The sequence below is a fragment of the Emydura macquarii genome, unplaced genomic scaffold (assembly GCF_026122565.2).
Source record: "Emydura macquarii macquarii isolate MOO-44397 ecotype Brisbane River unplaced genomic scaffold, CSIRO-AGI_Emac_v2 contig_1253, whole genome shotgun sequence".
Classification (NCBI taxonomy): domain Eukaryota; kingdom Metazoa; phylum Chordata; order Testudines; family Chelidae; genus Emydura; species Emydura macquarii.
This window is the reverse complement of record NW_027131390.1, coordinates 49,395,688-49,415,841: the sequence shown is the minus strand read 5'-3', so window position 1 is coordinate 49,415,841 and position 20,154 is coordinate 49,395,688. Positions and strand designations below refer to the sequence as shown.

Below are 20,154 nucleotides of genomic sequence, written 5' to 3'. Positions count from 1 at the left end.
AACTTTTAAGTGTAGGCAAGCCCTAACACTCTTACATAACTACTTAAAAAAAAAAAAAAAAAAAAAAAAAAAAAAGCTGCAGTGTGCAGGATTGAGTTCCTGTTTATTTCAAAACACAAAAGATGTAGAGAAAAAAAAATCTCTGTCAACAGATCACAGTAAAATGGAAATTGGTGGTTACTTCTAAAGACACCGTTGTCACAAATAAGTATCCATAGTTATAGAAAGTCTTCTGGGATACAGATGGGTCTTTATGATCCCTGTGTAATATCAGCATATATTGAAGGGTGTCATATTAAGCTAATACTCTCTCCATATTGCTGTCCCTTGTTACTTTATCGACTCCAGAAGAACTACAGCTGGCAATCTGGACTATAGTTTTTAAGTGTTAGAACCAAGAACAATCTTACATTTAAATTTTCTCCGCTTTGTGACCACTAGAGGAAAAAAGCCAGGCTCTTAAGGAACAGTGATTTGAAGTGGGACTGAACCTAACATGATTGCTTTTGATACATGCTAGTGTTATAGCTCTCTAGAAGGGTAAGGAGACATCCCTTATTCCTGAGCAATTTATCAAATATTCTGACGTATAAATTGGAGGCAGAGGTCCAGTGAATAAAGCATAGCTCTGGGACTCATATATGCTTGGCTCTGGTACTCAACTTCTGGGTGACCTCAGACAAGTCACTTCCTTTCTTGGTGCCCAGAACCCCCATCTTTATGTAGCCTCCTTGCTAAAGTGTTTCGAGATCAAGGGAAGCGTTATGTATACACAATTATATATTATTGTTTTCTTATTTTATACCTGATAAACAGGTAGGGCCAGATCTTCTGCTGGTGTGAACTACGTAGCTCCACTGATGTTAATGGAGCTGTACCAAATTTCCACTAGCTGAGAATCTAACTCATAGGGTTGAATTCTGCCATTAAATATAGAGACTCAGTTCCCACTGAATGGCCCTTCCTTTCTTGGACATTTACTTCACTAGGAGGCTTGACTATGAAGCATCAGGCCCTAAAGTTTCAGATATCTACAGTTATTACTACTCACATAGAAGCCTGATAATTATTTTGTCCATTAAGTAAACATTTCATCTTCCTTAGCCCTCCTCCGTGTTTCTATCAGAGCAGAAATCGACATAGCCTGCTTTTGCTTACTACTTTGTTTGTGAACAATGATTGATGTCATCAGCCTGAATGTGCAGTGCTCTGAACAGCGTTGAAAAAACCTTGATTTCAGCATTAGCCTGACTGCCTGAGAGTTCACACATGGTAATTTGTCTGAAATAGCTGAAGCTGTAATTGTACATTTCTGCTGGTTTCACAATGACAGAGTATACTGCATAATGGGAGCACAGTCTCTGTTTGGTTTCTGCTATCATTAATGATAATCAGGTTACGCACGTGCATACAAACGGACCCACACAGACACATCTGACCTTAGAGATGCAAAAGTTCTCAGTAATTTCCAAGTTCACAAGAGGAATTTTAAAATTTCAGGCTTGCCAAAAAACAGGTAGAAAACTCATATGTACTGTCAAAACATTGTCACTGCATATGGCATGCATGTGAGTCATAATGGCAATGACCTTTCCTCTTAGCACTGAGCTGAAAATTGCACTTATGGACTCTGTGAATATAAAACATATATATAAAATTATGATCCTCACAACCTCTCACTAACAATACCCTCGATTACCAAAACCGAAGGGCTAATAAAAATCCAGTATCCTTTTTCTCACTTACATTCCCCCCACCTCTATTTACACGTTGTTGCTTATTGCAGCTCCCAGACCCTCATTGCCTGGTGCTGGAGGAAGCTAGAGAAGCAAGGAGCCTATTCTAACTCATTCCACTGAGAATTTCTTTCCAATGGAAGACCAGGTATAGAGGATCTCTGTTCCGCCTTAACCCCATTACACTCATGTCCTACCCACCTCTCCTCCAAGGGAGCGGGCTAGAGGGCAGAGGAGCTGCCTCCACCAGTGGAGAGCACCGCTGCATAAAGAGGATTATTTCCCAGCTACCTCCAATCATTGTAAGGCCAGTGGCTTTAGCAGACTGGAGAATCTGGTCCTTTCTATATCGTGGCATTGGGCTTTACCCTCAGAGTTCTGTGGTAAGTTTCAAAATTTAGCTCCGACGACCTAGTGTGAAAAATCAGCGAGGTAATAGGCACCCATATAAGAAAGCCCTGAATAGTGGGACTGTCGCTATAAAACCAGGACATCTCGTCACCCTACTCGGCACAGCTCAGCCATGCCTCTGCTGTGGCTACCAGTGCTAACATGGCTACACTGCAATTTATACAAGCACTAGGTAGATAAGAACTAGCACAAGTTTGTGTACATGGGCAGGGGAATCATGCCCCTAGCTGGTAGTGCAGACAGAGACTTAAGTGTCAGGGCACCTAGAACTCTTATATAGTCATCCTCTTAATACTGAAATACAAAGAAATAAACAATAGAAAGTTGTCTTTACATATAGTGAAGATTATAGACTAATTTTTTCCCCACCAGCAGCACTGGCACGTTATATATAGGCAGGGACTCAGAGAGGCTTCTCCAACACCTCCTACTTACATCCATGAACTCCACATTTGCCTTGGGACCAGTCGTCTCATTCAGGATCTTAATAGCCACAGGAATCTTTACTGTTTCTCCCTCAGGAACCCAAATACCCTAAGAAAAAAAGATAGAAAAATAAACAAAACACACCAATTGTTAAATCTTTATCCATGGCTAAGTTTCTTTTCATCATACATTATCCAATTTGGCAAGGAATATCAACACACACACACACACACACACACACGGACGGACGGACGGCTGGAAAGAACTTTGAGGGGTCATCTAGTTCAGTCCCCTGCGCTAAGGCAGGACTAAGTAAACCTAGACCATCTCTGACAGGTGTTTGTCCGACTAATTCTTAAATACCTCCAGTGATAGGGGATGCTTATTCCAGAGCTTAACTACCATTACAGTTACAAAAGATTTTCCTAATATCTAACCTAAATCTCCCTTGCTGCAGATTTAGCTGATTTCTTGTCCCACTTTCATTGGCCAAGGAGAACAATCAATCGCCATATTCTTCATAACTGCCCTTAACATAGTTGAAGACTCTTATGAGGTCCCCCCTCAGTCTTCTTTTCTCGAGACTAAACATGCCCAGTTGTTTCCTCATAAGTCGGGTTTTCTAAACTTTCACCATTTTTGTTGCTCTCCTCTTCATTCTCTCCAATTTGTCCACATCTTTCTTAAAGTGTGGTGCCCAGAACTGGGCACAACACTCCAGCTGAAGCTTCACCAGTGCCAAGTAGAGTAGGACAATTACCTCCCATGTCTCACATACAACATTCCTATTAATACACCCCAGAATGATACTAGCCTTTTTCACACTTGCATACAATGTTGGTTCATATCCAATTTGTGGTCCACTATAGCCCCCAGATCCTTTTCAGCAGTACTACCACCTCGCCAGTTATTTCCCATTTTATAGTAGTGCATTTATTTTTTCCTTCTTCAGTGTAGTACTTTGCATTTGTCTTTACTAAATTTCATCTTGTTGATTTCAGCTCAATTCTCTAATTTGTCAATGTTGTTTTGAAATCTAATCCTGTCCTCCAAGGTGCTTTCAACTCCTCCTGTGACTTGGTGTCACATCTGCAGATTTTATAAGTATATTCTCCATTCCATTATACAAGACATCAGTGAAAATACTGACTAGTACAAGACGCAGGACAGATCCCTGCAGGACCCCACCGGATATGTCCTCCCTATTGGAAATTCAAAGACAAAACTGCGTAATGGAAAAGTTTTGGTGTAAATGAACCTTCATGACATGAAAATACTTTTTTCAATCAATGGTGTTCATCACAATTTTGTCCCTAAAATTTTGACTAAAAAATGGTGAAAATCTGATTTCCCTCTTCTTTTTCAATCAACTCTACTTAGTGCTTCTACATGACCTTTAAACTGTGGAATCCAAAGTGCTTAACAAATATTAAGGGAGATTTGCCATTGTTTTTAATGGAAGGATCAAAGCTTAGCTAATTATGCTTCTATTATTATATAAGGCAGATTTTTACTATTATACCCATTTTACAGCTTGGTCAAATGAGGTATAGAAGTTAACTGGCTTGCCCAAGCTGAACACTACATCAGTTATTGAGCTAGAAACAGAATCACAAAGTCCCAGTTCTTTAACATCAAGACCATCTATCCTGTATATTCTTTATGTCTGTATATTTGTGTGAGGCATTATTTTTCTCTGCATGGAGTAACCCTTGTGTCTGTACCAAGCCAAGCTCAAAATCAACGGATCAAACTAGAGATATACTCAGTGTGTATCTTCATCCCCAGATGTGAAATCCCCTGATAGCTGGTGGGATGTGGACTTGAGGTTCTGATTCAGGCCCATATCTGGTAAGGAGAAGAACTGGGTGCCACACATGTTAACACTTTAGTGATCTTTGGGGTTCAAAACAGAAATAAGGCCACTTGACACTGTTCAGTGAAGATATTTACCTTATACACAGTTCCAAAGGCCCCAGAGCCAAGGACCTTGACTCGCTTTAGCTCAGTTTCCTTCAGGATACGAAGTTGTGCTTGGTTGGGTGCTGTGCCACTTGGGGTCAAGGGCTCCACCAGCTGCAAATCAAAATTCATCAGGATTACACATTGAACACAGAAGGACTGTGTGAAAATTCCCGTTGAAAAAAGTTTCATCTGGTTCCTACTCATTCCAATTGGCTAGCTAGTTATTAGAATAAATCAATGGATCTAGAGGTCTACTGGTTCTGGGACTATTCATTCTTCAAGTGAAACCAGTAAAAGCCAGTAAAAAACAAAAAACCCTACAGAAACCAATTGAAGGATCCTAATGGAATATACCATAATTTCCACTAGGGGCTGCATGATGGAATTATGAACTGGAAACTGAATCAGTGTCACAGTATGTCCCCAATGACTTTTGCTAATGGCAACAGTATAAATGTTTTCTACATGACAGAAACACAGCATTTATCATTAGTGCACCATTGCTATTCTTGGCTATTTTAGTGCCCTTTTAAAGTGGCCGTTTTTCTTTTTAATAATTGTGACTTATTGGTTCATCAAATTCATATTCTCTTTTTGGTGGTAGGGATCATTCTTCTAATCTTTAGCAGTGCCTTAAAGGAGGACAGCTTTTTCAGAAGCAGAAAATATCTGAAGTAGAACAAGAATTTACAGCTGCAACTAATTTATTGCAAGCAATGGTACAATTTGCCCAAGATTGTGAATTACGACCCAACAAAGTTTGTGAATGAAGTTCAACAGTATGCACAGTTAAAAAGCCAGCAGATCTCAACAACGTACAGCCTTTGACTGAAAAACAATGTTTCTTTAAAAATAAATGAAAAGGACACTACTCTAAACACTGACAAATAGCCTGTCCTTCCTCAGGATGAGGAAAATAATTAAGGGCTACTCCTACTCAAATTGGTTTGAGACCACTGCAGTATTTCAAAGTGTCTGTTTACAAGGCTAAGTGCATTGTGCTCTGCAGTTTTAGTGCTATTATCATGCTTCTATGAGCATCAGCTAACTAAGTAGTCCATGAACAGACTGCTTTGGTGCAAGTAGAAATAAGAGTAGCTGGAATTTTTTTGTTATATATTTTCTTAATAAAACAAACAGCAATGAGGCCAAGTGATGGCTGAGAGTTTGATAGGGATATATTCATAGGTTGCCTCCCTCTGCAAATATAGTTTACTCTTCAATACTCATTATGATAGAATGTGTAGGCCACATGTAAAAAAAACCAAAAAGCAAAACAGAGATATAGGAAAAGGTGAACATACATATGGCCACAATCTCTGGGCCACTTCATAGATTTCCATGGCAATTCCCCTCTGGGCTGTCCTGGCAGTGCAAAGGAGATGGAATCTGGACTTTTGCCCATTCAAGGGATTCTCCCAGCCTGGGAAAGTCCCCCAGAGGATGAGGAATTGGTGTTCCTTGCTCCTACCACTGTTCCCAACAGCCCACCAGCACAGGGGCACACTGGAGCAGAGAGCAGCAAGGAAGAGATATAGCAAGAGTGGACGTGTGACCCACTGATCGGTATTTGTTCCATGTTCCCCCATGGGCTGATCTGCAGGGGTTATGGATCTGTTATGGTCCTCAGCTACAAAGCCTGGCTCTTTAGATCAAGCTGCAGCAACTCATACTTTTAGCTCTGGATGTCCCTGGTTAAATCCCCAGTGTCTCAGCCAAGATGGCAATTACACATAGAGAGAGTAGTATCTACTGATACTACTGATATTCCTGGATGACTGATTATTATTAATAAAAATTAGAAACATTCAGAAAGAAGCTTAATGAAAACACAATGTTGCTGTGCAAATCTTTTGAGATCAATCTTGCACCATTGAATTCAAGAGGAGCAGGACCTTAAGGACACTACATCAGCAGACCAATGATTGTCAGTTTTCCTAAACTTTTTTTCTTTAGATTGATCTGTCTCTACAACCATACAACTTTGACAGGAGTGTCAGTTGCATAGGGTATCATTTGTAGCTGAAAATTAAAGATGAAATTTTAATGATGATCAAATATGCACTTCCAACCAAAAATAAAGCTTTTAAAAGTGCAGTGGGACTTGTTTTTCCCCCTCCCACAAGAGTGAAGCCAAGATGGTAGGCAGGGTAAGGTGGGCCCAAGTAGTTAGTTCTGTGGCGCCACCTCACTTTTTAGTCATTTGACCATGGACCTAGTTCAGTTCCCATCTGAGTCCATGGAAATTTTATCATTAGGTTCCTGATTCAGCAAAGCAATTTTATGATGATTTTATGATATTGGGATAGTGCTTATAGGCCTCAAACATTGTGATCCCCACTGTACAAACATGTGATAAATGACAGTTCCTGCACTTAAGTATGTGCTTAAAACCATTCCCTTTCAGCATGGGACTGATCCAATGTCTGCTGAAAACAACTCGAGTCTTACCATTGACTTCAGTGGGCTTTGAATGAGACTCCAAAGCACTTAAGCATATGGTTAAGTGCTTTGATGAATTAGGACCTAATTTCAGTTGGGAGCAGGACTGGGGCATGTATAACAGGCAAGATGATCATGGTCCCTTCTTAGCATAAAAATATATGAATCGATGTATAAACAGAAAACTAATATCCTAGAATAGCTTCTTTCACATTATCCGTTAAGTCCAGTTGCAGTCTATGGAAGTATTTACAGGGACTCATTGGGGGTTGGATTAGAACCCTAATGTATTCTGTGGAAAATGTAGAGTAGTGTGCTGCATCTTTCCAAATGTGCAGCTTCTCTGAGTGGTGCAACAGAAAATAGCCTTACCTCAGTCTCCAAGAACCTCCGCAAGGCCCTCTTCTTTTTGATGCTTTTGCGTCGAACATAAACGGCAAATGTCAGGCCCATAATGACGATGATAAAGAGTCCACCAATCACGCCTGCAGCAATCAGGGGGGTTCTACCAATCAGAATCAAAGACTTTAATGCGAGGTGGGGAAACAGAGCAAAGAACAGCTGCATGCATGAAATAAACCACCTGGAAAACTCATGAAGTGTATAAATCTCAAACGCAGTCATGTCAGATGATAAATCAAGGAAAGCACATTAAGCGTGGCATTGCTTTTCTTTATCACATCTAGGATGTTATTTTTAAATGCACATTCGTGCAGCTGTGGACAAGGAAATACAACATGCATTTTGATGGCAAATGCAAACCTGCAATGGCAAAACGAGGATACATGTACCAGAAGCTTGTTTTGCAAGGAAGTTAACTAGTCTGATGTCTTCCTTTTTAAATCCAACTGGATTAATTCCTATTTTTGCATATTTAAAGAAAAAAACTGAAATTATGAAAGACTAACTAATGCCACTTTTGGGCTGTGATCATAAGTTAATCACGGATGGTTCTGAAGGCACTACCACATGGGCTATTCTGAGATAAGACACTGTACTCTTCGAGGTGCCCTAAAACATTATTTAAAACCAGAAGTAAACCTGAAGCCCTGATTTTATTATATTATATTTTTTTTTAATAGCAAGAGAAAGGATGTTAGCTTCCTATGTTCTACTATAAATTTCACCTTGGGTAAATACCACAGCTGTGCACAATTCAACAGTTTTAGTTGAAAGTGCTCAGTGGACTTTGTTTGGCTTGACTTTGCATGTGGTTGCACCCACTATATTTTGCTGTGATATCTGGGTCCAAACAAATTCCAAAGCTCAAGTGACAGACAGAGACTGCCACATTGGGTCTTGCCACACTCTCTCTCTCACACATTCACACACACACTCCGCCCCCCCTCTCTTTGGCACCCACAGCTCAATGCTGGCTTTACAAAATGTTTATGAGCCTCAGGGCGGGAGTTCAGCCCTCTCATCTGGCCTTGGATTCCTTAGGAGTGCAGCCCTATGAGACCCTGTTCCTCATACCTTTTAGTTCAACTCCAGCTAATCTTAAATCCCTGTGTCATATTCCTGCTGGGCCTGGCAGCAGGGAGTACAGTTCTCCCTCAGCGCAAGGAGTTTAAGGGAAGGAGTAACCCCTTATAACTTCCACTCCCCACACTTTAGCCGTCTCACCCCAGTCCTCTAGAGCTTCTGATCCTATGCCCTGGGCAGCTTGCTGTAAGTCTGCTGCTGATGCACAATTGCTCTCAGCCTCCCCAGCCACTCCATCTTTGTGGGCTACAGCATCTCACCCCAGCTGTTGCTGGTCAATCAAGTAGCCACAGCTGGGAAGGTAGCTATTCTGTCCCATAACTCCACACTGGCTGTGGTGGAGTTAATTTGACATACCTCATCACATTCCTTATTAATTAGTAGTATTACCATAGCATCTCTGAGCTCTTGTCATAGACTAGGACCCCACTACAAACACAGAACAAAAGATGGAACCTGCCTTAAAAAGCTCTAAGTGTAAAACAAGAGACAACAGATAGACAAATGGGGGAATTCAAAGAAACAATGAGCCAATATTGGTCAACATGGTAGGCTGTGATCTCAGCACACCAGAAGCCTAAAATGCTGTCAGTTTTTTTGTAGGCATCGTGGGAAAAGAAAAGTTTTGAGGAAAGATTTGAAAGAGGTTTGTGAAGAGCTTCTCCAAAGCATACGGGGCAGCTGGGAGAAAGCACAAAGGTGCCTGTTTGCAAACAAGTGGTCGACTGGAAGTGGAAGTGTACATCTCCATAGTGAATGAGAGAAGACAGGTAGTGTAGAGATAGACCACAAAGAGCCATGAAAGTAAGACAAGCAGTGAACGTTTGATGTGATAGAGAAGGGGCAGTCAATGAATTTAAATTTTAATAAATATATTTTTCCCAAAAGTCTAATTTAATTGCTAGAAATCAAGCTGTGACCTGTTGCAGCTCCTCATCCATTACCTCTCCTCTTAAGACAATATTTTATTATTTCAGCAGGTAGACAGTCATTAAAAAGACATGCTGATGTCATCAGTTTCCTGTCTCAAATACCAATGAATTCCTCCAATTGCTTCCTCCCATAAATCTGTCCAGTCAGAAATACTGTATCAAATCCACATAGCATACATTTAGATCTGCCAAATTTAAATGCCAGATTTGGGTAATAAAGAACCATGTTCAGATGTTCATTATCATGCTTTCCCATAAAAATGTGACTAATTCTTAGGTGCTTACCATCTTACTAGCTATTCAATAATTTGCAGGTAATCTAAAGTGACTCTCAAGACATCAGGAATTTTCATGTGTTAGTCAAAACTTCAGGAACTGAGTGCGAACACACAACTCATTATTATGCATAGTAGAGAAGATGTGGGACTTAAAAGCATTGCTAAGTGTTAACCAGTAAGACTTAACCAATAAAACCAGGGTAGGTTTTGCTTTGAAATAGAATAGTAAACAATTGCTTTCATTCACAGCTCCACCATCATTACTTAAGGGTCAGATAGTTTCACAAACATGACAGAGGGAAAGAGATATTAGATCATTCTGTTCATCTTCCTGCCAATGCTGAGTTCCTCTCCAAAGGAGAGTGTCAAGTGCTTTCTCCAATGTAGTTTTAAATGACAAGTCTTCGACTCCATCACTTTTTTGAGGCCATAACTGCACTGAAACCTCACACCTCATTATCTCCCCTTGACCACTTTTTAGGCACTAATTCTTTGCAAGTATCATTCATCTCTATTTTTTTTTAAAGTTTGAAATGAGTTTTAATGACAACAAAAAGAACATTTCCTGTCTATATTTCTAACCTCTCTGAGCCCTTTTTTGTTATTTCTCTACTGTCTCTGGTGTTTGCAACACCTCACATTTAATATCATCCGTGAATTTCATTAATATGCTGTATACCATTTCCTTCCATGTCAGTAACAAGGATCTTTAATGAAAGGGGGCTTAAAACTGATCTGTGCAAGGTCATTCTGATCAGAGGGTAATTGGAGGCATGAAACCTTTTCTCATTATATATTTTAATCTGATCTTTTTGCATGTGCCAGGGGCTTAGTTTGATGTATGACTGGACACACAAAACCCCTTATTTCTGGTGACATTAAGAGCTTAATCCACTTACATTATTGTTACAAAACAATCCGTTTGTGAATGCAATCGGTAGTATTTGCCTCTTCCCGCCACTTTTACTGCAGGCTTAAAATGAGTTCAATGAAAATTAAGAGTAGTAATGTCAACCGTGATGTCATTGTGATAGTATGATGGGTAATTTCATTTAGTAAAATATGTGGAGGGACAGGAAGAATATCCAACGTCTTTAAAAAAAAAACCCAAAAACATGCAATCTAATTTGGGACCACAGACACCAACATGTATTGATTATAAAATTGTATGATTATTGCATGGTGTCACCAAATGACAGGTTTATGATTCTCTGAGTGGTTTAACTGTGGATTTCTATAGATTTCCTTAATGTTAATTTTAGACCTGAATTTAGAATGCTTTATTTGGGGAAATTAAAACATTTTTGTCTTGTTTTCACCAGAAGTTACTGATATGTACTCACAATTTCAACTCCATATTAATATAGTTTTTGCCTGGGAATAATTAAGTAATGATAAGGTATGAATTATCATGATAGTAAAATATAGATGCTTTTATCTACACACTGTAGAGGAGACCATTTGACACTACAGCATACTTGATATTTTTTACACGGAGATTTTTCTTTTCTACCACAAAAGGAAAAAAGGGGAAGTTACTGTTGAGAACTTGCAAAGTGTCTTTGTTTCCAGACTTGTGGTTTAAATGGACTAATGAGCCTTATAAAATATGCTGAGTCAGCTCCTGGATAACATGAATTGATTTATCTGTGATGGAATGGCAGCTAAATCCACTAGATTGGACTCTCAGGTGAAGCAGGTTCATCAAGTCAAAGAACAATCCTTTTTATATACTCGTCATATTTTCCATTTTCTTTGGGAAGAGTAATTTTTGCTTCAGGAAAAAAAACTAGTCTCGTAATGGTTGTGCGCACTGATGGGCTGGTCTTGACTAAAACCATTGGCTTCAACCTCAGCAGCTCCTCTCTGCAAGAAGCTTTCATGTTAGACCCAATAAACTGAGTTAGGATGCAGTACATGGGCTAGCAAGTTGCATGCAGTTGACTCCATGTTTCATTTTGTGCAACTGACATTATTAAATTGAAAATGTGCATTCCTCAACTGTGAGCATGTGGCACACTCAGCTGTATGATAGAATACAACAGCAAGTCAGTTTATCATAGCAATGCCTACTTCACATGAAACACAGTAATTTAAATTTGATCAGAGTGTGGTTCTCAGAGTGCATAATTAGGCCAATCCTTTTCTCCACCCAATATTTTAATAGCATATTAAGTCAATTAATACAGCATTAAGCAATACTTTATAGGGCAGAAAGTGTAATACAACTTGGAAACCTGGATGAGTAAAATATGGTGGCATGGCTCACTTCAATCAATGGTCAACCACAATTTTAATAGGGAGGTGTGTTTTATGGAGAATATATATATGTCCCAGAATGTAATACTCCATTTTGAACTGAGTGGAAACACTGCAACAATATTTTTTTGATTACGATTGTTTTCTTCCTTGCTTAATCTCTGCGTCTAAAATATGCAATTCAACTTCCAGCAAAAGTGGACAGGTCAACTGAATTTGACTGTGCTATAGTAGCTTCTCCATTACCTTCACCTCTGTACAAGAACTCAAGCACAGAGAAGGCATTTCATAGAAAAGGCAGAACTCAAATATAATTTGATTATGCACGCCACCACTATCCCTGTCTTGCTTTCACAGACTGTGCATAGAGCTGAAGTAAGTATTGAAAATCCTGCATTTCTGGAAATACAATGGCATTGCAATTTATAGCTCAGTTCAAATTCATGCCACTCTTTATTTATAGTTATTTAAGCACATGGGAAGGTGTTTGTTCAAACACAAAAATGGGGAGCAGCTGTTCTTTGTAAGAGTACCCACGTTTGCGAGCATGGGTATTTGAGACATGGCATTGACAAGAAAGCCGGTTGGGTGGAGGGCTCCCTGTTCCGAGCTGGGGCTCCCCACTAGGAAGCCGCCATGCTCCCTGCGTGGGGCAGCCCCCAAGCTTCCGGCGGCAGGCCAGCTGCCATGGGGAGCTTCCAGTCCAGGCTCTCAGCTACTCACACTTCTTAAGTTGGTGGAAATGCTCCTGGTAAGGACAGGCACCACCACCAGCAGAAGAACGGCAGCGTGGACGTGAATCATAGAATATTAGAGTTGAAAGGGACCTCAGGAGGTCATCTAGTCCAACCCCCTGCTCAAAGCAGGACTAGCCTCAGCTATATGAGCCCAGCCAGGGCTTTGTCAAGCCTCAGCTTAAAAACCTCTAAAGATGGAGATTCCACCACCTCCCTAGGTAACCCATTCCAGTGCTTCACCACCCTCCTAGTGAAAAACTTTTTCCTAATGTCATAGAATCACTGTGGTGGCTGTAAGTCAATGTAACATAGTTCGACTTAAGTTTTTAGTGTAGATGTGCCCCAAGGGAATTGTCAGGGCTTAGGGGAGAAGGACTATGAGAAAGCTTGGGACACCCTGCGGCTGCTAGAGAGAACTGGAGTAAAGATGCTGCTACATGCTACATCTTTGTTTTCCTCTTCTCCTCTTCCCCCATCCCCAACTAAACTCCAAGCCTCCTCCAGTTTCTCCTCCATAGCTGAGAGGTCTGTAACAGTTTCATTTTGAACAGCTGGTGATTGAAAGATTACGTGAACCTGCCAATGCCAAGAATCTGGCTTCTGAGCCATTTGACAATTTAACAGAGCTAATTCACACAAAGCTGCAATGGTGAGACAATATTGCACTTTGTCTGCCTCCAATTCATCTACATGCAAAGGATATCAGTGTCACAAGAAAAAACCCACACGTCTACAGGAAGCAGGAGTATTTTAAAGCTAGAATATTATCTTTTCAATCTGTTCTTTGTCTATTATCTTTACTGTGATTGAGACTATGCATATTAATGGCTACTGGCCCATTTTTGATGTGACAATACTTTTTTTTTCCCTCCTGAAAATCAGGAGAGGCGAGTAGACTGATAATTTACTTCTAGAATTTGCACAGGTCAATGAGAAAGGTTATTAAACTAAGCAGCCCAGGGCCTATCCAAAGCCCACTGAAATGAACGGAAAGGCTCCCAGTGACTTCAATTAGCTTTGGATCTGGCCCAGAGCTGATAGGCAGACGACAGATCTGGCTACAGCTGCCTTGGTGACAGTGGCATACTGTGGGTCTCTGGCGCCCAGGGGTCAAGCCTACATTTGCACACACCCCCCACCTCATGTGCGCCCCCACACAGGGCAGGAGGAGTCCTGGGCGCAAATGCAGGCCTGGCTCCATGCCCTTCCCCTGCACTTACCCACTGCATGGTGCCTGCCTCTCCTGCTGCAGCAATGCAGCCTGGTGCCAGCTTGGATGGTGGGGAGGGGACAGGCCAACCCTTCACAACACGTAGTGGGGTGCGGGAGCAGTTGCTCCTCAGCCTTCTGACCCCCCCACCCATTGTGAAGGACCAGCCCAGTGCCCCGCACTCATCTGCCACTCCAGCCCCACAGCCCAGTGCCCGCTCAGTTTGGGAGGCCTCATCCCCCAGCCTGGGGTGGAGGGGCAGCCCGGCGCCCCGCAGCCTGGCGGGCTGGCCTCCCCCCACCTCCTGCTCAGTACATCACTTCTTGGTGACTTGCTAGATTAGAACTGATCCCCTCCCTCCCACTTAGTTTCCTGCTGCTTTCTTGTGACCAACGTACACAAGTGTTAAGTCCAGAAGGGACCTTTATGATCATGTCATCCGGTTTCCTGCCTAACAGGCTGTAGAACCTCGCATGGTAATTTCTGCATCATATCCACAACTTTTGGTAGAACTAGAGCATATCATTTAGAAAGACACAGTCTTGATTTAAAAACTTCATGTGATGGATAATCCACCATCTCCCCAGCTAAATTGTGAGACACAGCAGTACTTCCTCTGAGTGCTTTGTTAGCCAGCAGTGCAAAGTTTTTCAGGATGTGTTTGTTAATTAAAGGCGTCTATTGCCCTTGACTGAGCAGAAACAAGGAGTGCAGAAACCACAACCACAGAAGAGTAATTCAAGACTAATATGTTCCTGAATGACTGAAGCAATCTCCGCATTATCCTGTAGAACCATCTTAGATATTGCAGGTGGCTGCCAACTTAGTCTGTGCCTAAAATGGTTTTCGGAGAATAATTAAAACTCACCCTTTGTCCCTTGTTGGTGTCTGTTTCTCCATTACCATATCTTGTTTCTCTCCTCTCTCAGACTTCCTTGGGTTACTGCTTAAGTATCTCGAAACAACCATTTGAACTACCCTTTACTGTCATCTAGATACATCTACACAGGCTTGCTTAGAATGTATGAAATCCTGAGATCTAAAAGTTAAAATGAAACAATCTGCAAAATAACAGGAAATAAAATTAAAAACATTGGAAAGACAACTGAATGATGGCATATTGGTTTGTATTTTTGTAATCAACAGTGTGTTATAGGCAGGGTTTTGATGGGAGTCTAAGACAAATTGTTTGAGGAAATTACTAGCATGTTTTTATTGTGAAGGTTGAGGGGAAATTGGATTTGTGCCAGTTTTACTGCACATAAAGAAGCATCACAAAATTTTGCAAGTCAGGGCTTATGTGAAAACTTGTTTCATCCAGTTTTGTTGAACCAAAATCTGGCCTTTGCCTGCATGATTATGTTTTGACTTTGTTCTTGAATTTTTTTATGAACGTTGCACTCTTGAAAGTGAGAGATTAGTAGCATTGGCCAGAGACCTGCATTGAGTAGGCAGGCACATCACAAGCCTCCTCTGCCAACAAACCTCTGTCAGGAGCTGCCAACAACTGCTTTTCATGTTTTCCCACAACCATTTCTCCTCTTTTTAATAAACTTGCTCAACTGCAAATGTCTACAAAAATGATTATCTGCATTATTTTTTGTGGACTGACTGGCTAACGTGTCTGGAAGGGAGCCTGCTTCCTAGAGCACTGAGATGATTTGGTTAAAAATTTAGTTCAGATTGAAAAATAATGTGAGGTGTTTGTTAAAATTACAGTCTTCCCTCAAGGCAACTCCCCTGATGATATCCAAAGGTTACACATAAGCAAAAACATTACTCACATTTTCTAGAGATAATGAATCTTTGTTTAAATCTGTGTGTCATTTCCATAAACTGCACTAACTTGAAATAACTTTGTAATACAGACTATGCCTCTGTAACTCCAAACAGCACTTCAAAGCAATGCACCCTTAAGCTGAAAACAACCAACCATCTGCATTGAGGGACTATCTAAGGTGCTCAAATACTATATTAATGAGTAGGGCCTAACACCCTAGACAGATAAATTATATCCTCAAATTTCTACTGTTAATGTAAATTCATACAGAGGGAAGACCAACTGCCCCTAAAAGCATCACATTAAATATAAACTTAGAAATAACTCCTTAAAATAGGCAAATTGTTTATTGAGACAAAATACACATCTCCCTCTGGTGACTGGGGGGCCTGAGTCAAAGCCCACTGAATCAATGGGATTCTTTCCATTGACTTCAGTGAGCTTTGGATCAGGCTCCTGGTCACCTATCTGAGGCTTAGCCTGAAACCTCAAGAAGTAACACAAGCAGCCTAACTCCCAACCATTACATATGTATTTCACCACCATGATGGTGGAAGCATGTTCACTTCTGGCCATGCACTAGGGGAGGCCTAGGGCCTGAGCCAACTCCCATTTAAGCCAGTGGGAACCAGAAGCTGATATCCAGTGGCGAGACAGGATGAGGGCATGCCTACACAACACCACAGTGGAGATTCAAACGAGGAGCCTTGTGGTCCTATCATTAGCAAACGAGCCTGAAGCAGACCTCAGCTGGGAGGTGATCTTTATGTACTCTACAGGTAGTACATTAGAATAGGCAGATAGAACAAATGGGGGCCAGAGATCACCAGGGAATACCGGAGTCCCCTAATAAACACCTCTCCTTTAATTTTAGATGAAATAGGAAAATGAGTCTCTCTCACCAGGTAGTGGTGAAAAAAAGAAAAAGACTATGCTCAAACTGCAGTGCAGATAAATAAAATAAAGAGAGTGTCATGTGATCAGATGCAGACACTAATGCCTAATAGTCAGAGCAGGCACCAGCCCTAATGGTCAGAATGGGAGAGTTGGTAGCCAGGAATTGAAGCCCAGGGTCAGAGATGGAGTTAGGAGTCAGAGCCCAGCATCAGAACCAGAGTCAGAGGCCATATGCCAGAGACAAGGGTCAGAGCTGAAGAAAGAGGGCAGGAATCGGAGTCGAGGGTCAGAACCAATTTACCTGGAGTGGGGCCAAAGCAGGAGCAAGGCTGAGTCCAAGGCAGGAGTGGAACTGAAGCAGGGCTGGGAACAAAGCAGCAGCACCAGGGCTAAGAACAAGCAGGCCCAGGAGCTATTACAGCCTGAAGAATGCTTCTGAGCAGCTGCTGCTGCTGGGCTTAAGAGCCAGTCTGCTGACTCTTCTAATCAAACAGGTGGCATAGCCAGCGAGGCATCCTATTACAGGCCAGCTGCACTCGTTAGATTGCCAGGAGACTAGCTCTGCTGCACGCCCCGCTTTCTGACAGACAGGCGCTACTTCCAGACAAATGACAACCGCAGCAATCTAAATCAAGGACATATGAACTGAATAGCTGAGACCCTCTCTAAGATAGGACAAATCAGTTCAAGTTGAATAAAAACCGACCTCCACTTTCTCCTAAAACTTGAAAAGAATCTAAACTGAATCTTCTGATAATCAAAAGGGTTGGGGGTAACAGCCATAATTTTAAAATTTTCTAATCGTCTGGATTTCCTTATTGTGACTGGTATTGGAATACATCTCTTGAAAGCTGCAAGCACATTTCTCTGCATTTTTACCCTACCTCAAGTAGAAAGCCCCTCAACTTTTGAGGTATCCATTCCAGTTTTGTAGGCTCACAATGTCTAGACACTTCTGCTAAATATCCAGATTTTTACCTCCATCATTTCACTTCCAAACTTCTTGAGGTTCAACCATCACTAGTCTTCATTTTTCTCATTAATTTACCCACATCTGTCAGTGTGATGATACAAATCAGTTCCCTGCACAAATTCTTATCTAAGTGGCTTTAGCAACGTTAGGTTGCTGGGCAGAGCATACAGAAGCATACTATCATCACAAATCATCAAAGTTCAAATTTAGCTTAAGAAAACAATAGCAGTCAGTGGAAGAGTATGAATCAGATTTGTCAAAAATACTGAGTATTGGTCTAACTCAGCTTACATTGAAGTCAAATCAGAGGGCTTTTGAATATCCCAGACTATGTAGATGACTGTACAGTTCAATCTTCTGTCTCGGTGGATTTCTTTTCCACTCTAGGCATAATGAAAAAGAGGCAAAATGCCTCTGCAACATGGAAAGCCATGAAGTTGAATTGGTTTCACAGAGGGAAAGTGTTGCGTGTAAAATGAACAGTTCAAAGCACCCTTCCAGTTCAAAAACAAATTTAGTTATTGGTAAGTCTTTGCTCAAAAGTAACAATAATTTACCTGGCATTTTTCCAGCATGTTACTTCACTTCATAATATGAAAAAAATGTATATACAAAATAAGATAATGTAATTCAACATGATGGCATGATTTGCTAATGCTCTGAACCTGCACAATTGCTGATGTTTGTGGTAATACTTCAACTTTTGGTAATTGCTGTAGTTCAGTATTTTGTAATTAGCATAACAGGTACTGAAAATTGTTAATTTCTTAGAATTTGTAAGAACATGTTATTGGCTTATGATTATGTATTTGCAGGTCTCATGCCTTTGTGACTAAAAACCCATTTAGCAAATCAAAATCTGGTATTTCCACTCATATACAATAAAAGGAAGAATTCAAGTCTGAAGTAAGGATAGTTCAAGTTATTTGTTATTTCTACTCTAATGTTGAAAAAAGCTTTTGGAAAATAACTGCAGAGTGACGGGGGAGTGAAGAATTAGTGAGTGAGTGAAGAATTAGCAAGGTAGTATAATTTGTGCATTATAAATTAATTCATTCTCATTTGTATTATATAGTCACATCTTGGTGTGCAGGGTTTAACCATCTAAATAAATTATGACTTGTTTTAATGCAAGCATTGTAAAACAGTAGGAAATGCTTCCAAAACCATTTATATATACATACAGATTAAAGAATGTCTCTATCCCTGGCCCATCTTTTGTCTATCCCAAGGCAATCCCTCTACTATAATAATTTTGTGATTTAACATTAGAAATTGACTTGAAGAAATCTAAACAAACAGATTTGACCCCATGAATACTCATGACACAGCAACACTAGCAATACATTTTTGTTTAAATAACATTTTCCATTTTATGCAACAATTGTTGCTTCTTCAACATTCCACAGATCAAAAGGGAAGGAGGTGGGCACAGAGAATGTGATGGTGAGACTTTAAAATTAAATATGCTTTGTCATGAATATTGTCTAGATTTAATAAAATAGGGGCAAATCCTGCAACCTTATTAAAGCAGAATGGGAGTAAGTCTGTAGGCTTTAGTCCATGCTTATTGTATGTTAAATATTCATTAATTATTAAGAAATTATTCATGGAGTCTTAAACAACAGTGCATCTTACATATTTTCAAAGCTCAATGAATGTATTTTAATAATAAATAGATAATGAATTCATCATAACTTATTAAATCTATATTAAATCCTCATTTGAGACAATTGAATTAACACACTGTAGACTGTGGAGGAATGAACAGTGCAGCTGCAACAAAGTCACTTTTATTCACTGTATGTGGAAGTTCACCATTACCAGAATTGTAATTCATACACTGGAATTTATTGGAAGAATTTCAGGTGTCCAATCAACATCACTCTCCTTGGTGTTTCCCATGCTCTGAGCCGCCACGGGTAACAGGGGTCCCGGAGTTGTCAGCCACAATGGCAGTGAGTGCTGGTCTCACCCCTCTTCCCCCGCCAGAGGGACTTGGGCTCTCATCACTCCAGTCCATTTTGTCACAGTTATTTTTGGTAAAAGTCAGGGACAAGTCATGGATTTCCGTGAATTTTTGTTTATTGCCTGTGACCTGTCCCTGACTTTTACTAAAAATAACCATGACAAAATCTTAATCTTAGTCATGATCATCTTTCACAAAACAGGAGGATCATCTACCACGGGGGGACGCTACCTGTGAGGAAGAGTGAAAGTCCCAAATTTCCTCAGTGCATTGCCTTGCACTTTCACTCCTTTGATGGTGACCTTTACTTACTATAGTGCCAAAGCTACTTTTAGCGTATGGCCTTTTTACAGGGGTCTCAAGGCCGTGGGGAGCGGGAATGTAATTATGCCTCCTGCAGACAGCTCCTGCTGCATCTGTAGCCCCTCCTCTCTCGCTTCATGGTCTGTCTCTGATGATGCCTTTTCTGAGGAGCAATCTCCCCTTCTTTGTTTCTACACTTCCTCTGACTGGCTTCCAGTCCTCCCACCCCCAAACACTGGCTCATGCAGAGTGCCCATAGGGATATAATTCATAGCACACAGTAGTCACAGGACTCCAGTGTGCAAGTCCTTCTAAACTCATTACTATGCATTATCTATATTATCCTAGCAC

At 40.7% G+C, this 20,154-nt stretch overlaps 1 protein-coding gene across 11 annotated transcripts in view; it reads right to left on the bottom strand.

Annotated features, from left to right (window-relative positions):
- The window catches only part of ERBB4 (erb-b2 receptor tyrosine kinase 4), an 885,692-nt gene that overhangs the window by 151,720 nt on the left and 713,818 nt on the right, over positions 1-20,154 (bottom strand). For all 11 annotated transcript variants that reach the window (XM_067548716.1, XM_067548717.1, XM_067548721.1 and 8 more), the window contains 3 exons: positions 7,353-7,485; positions 4,527-4,649; positions 2,583-2,681 (listed from right to left, as the gene is read on the bottom strand). In XM_067548716.1, coding sequence (XP_067404817.1) covers positions 2,583-2,681; positions 4,527-4,649; positions 7,353-7,485 — 355 coding nt within the window. The remainder of the gene's footprint in view (positions 1-2,582; positions 2,682-4,526; positions 4,650-7,352; positions 7,486-20,154) is intronic.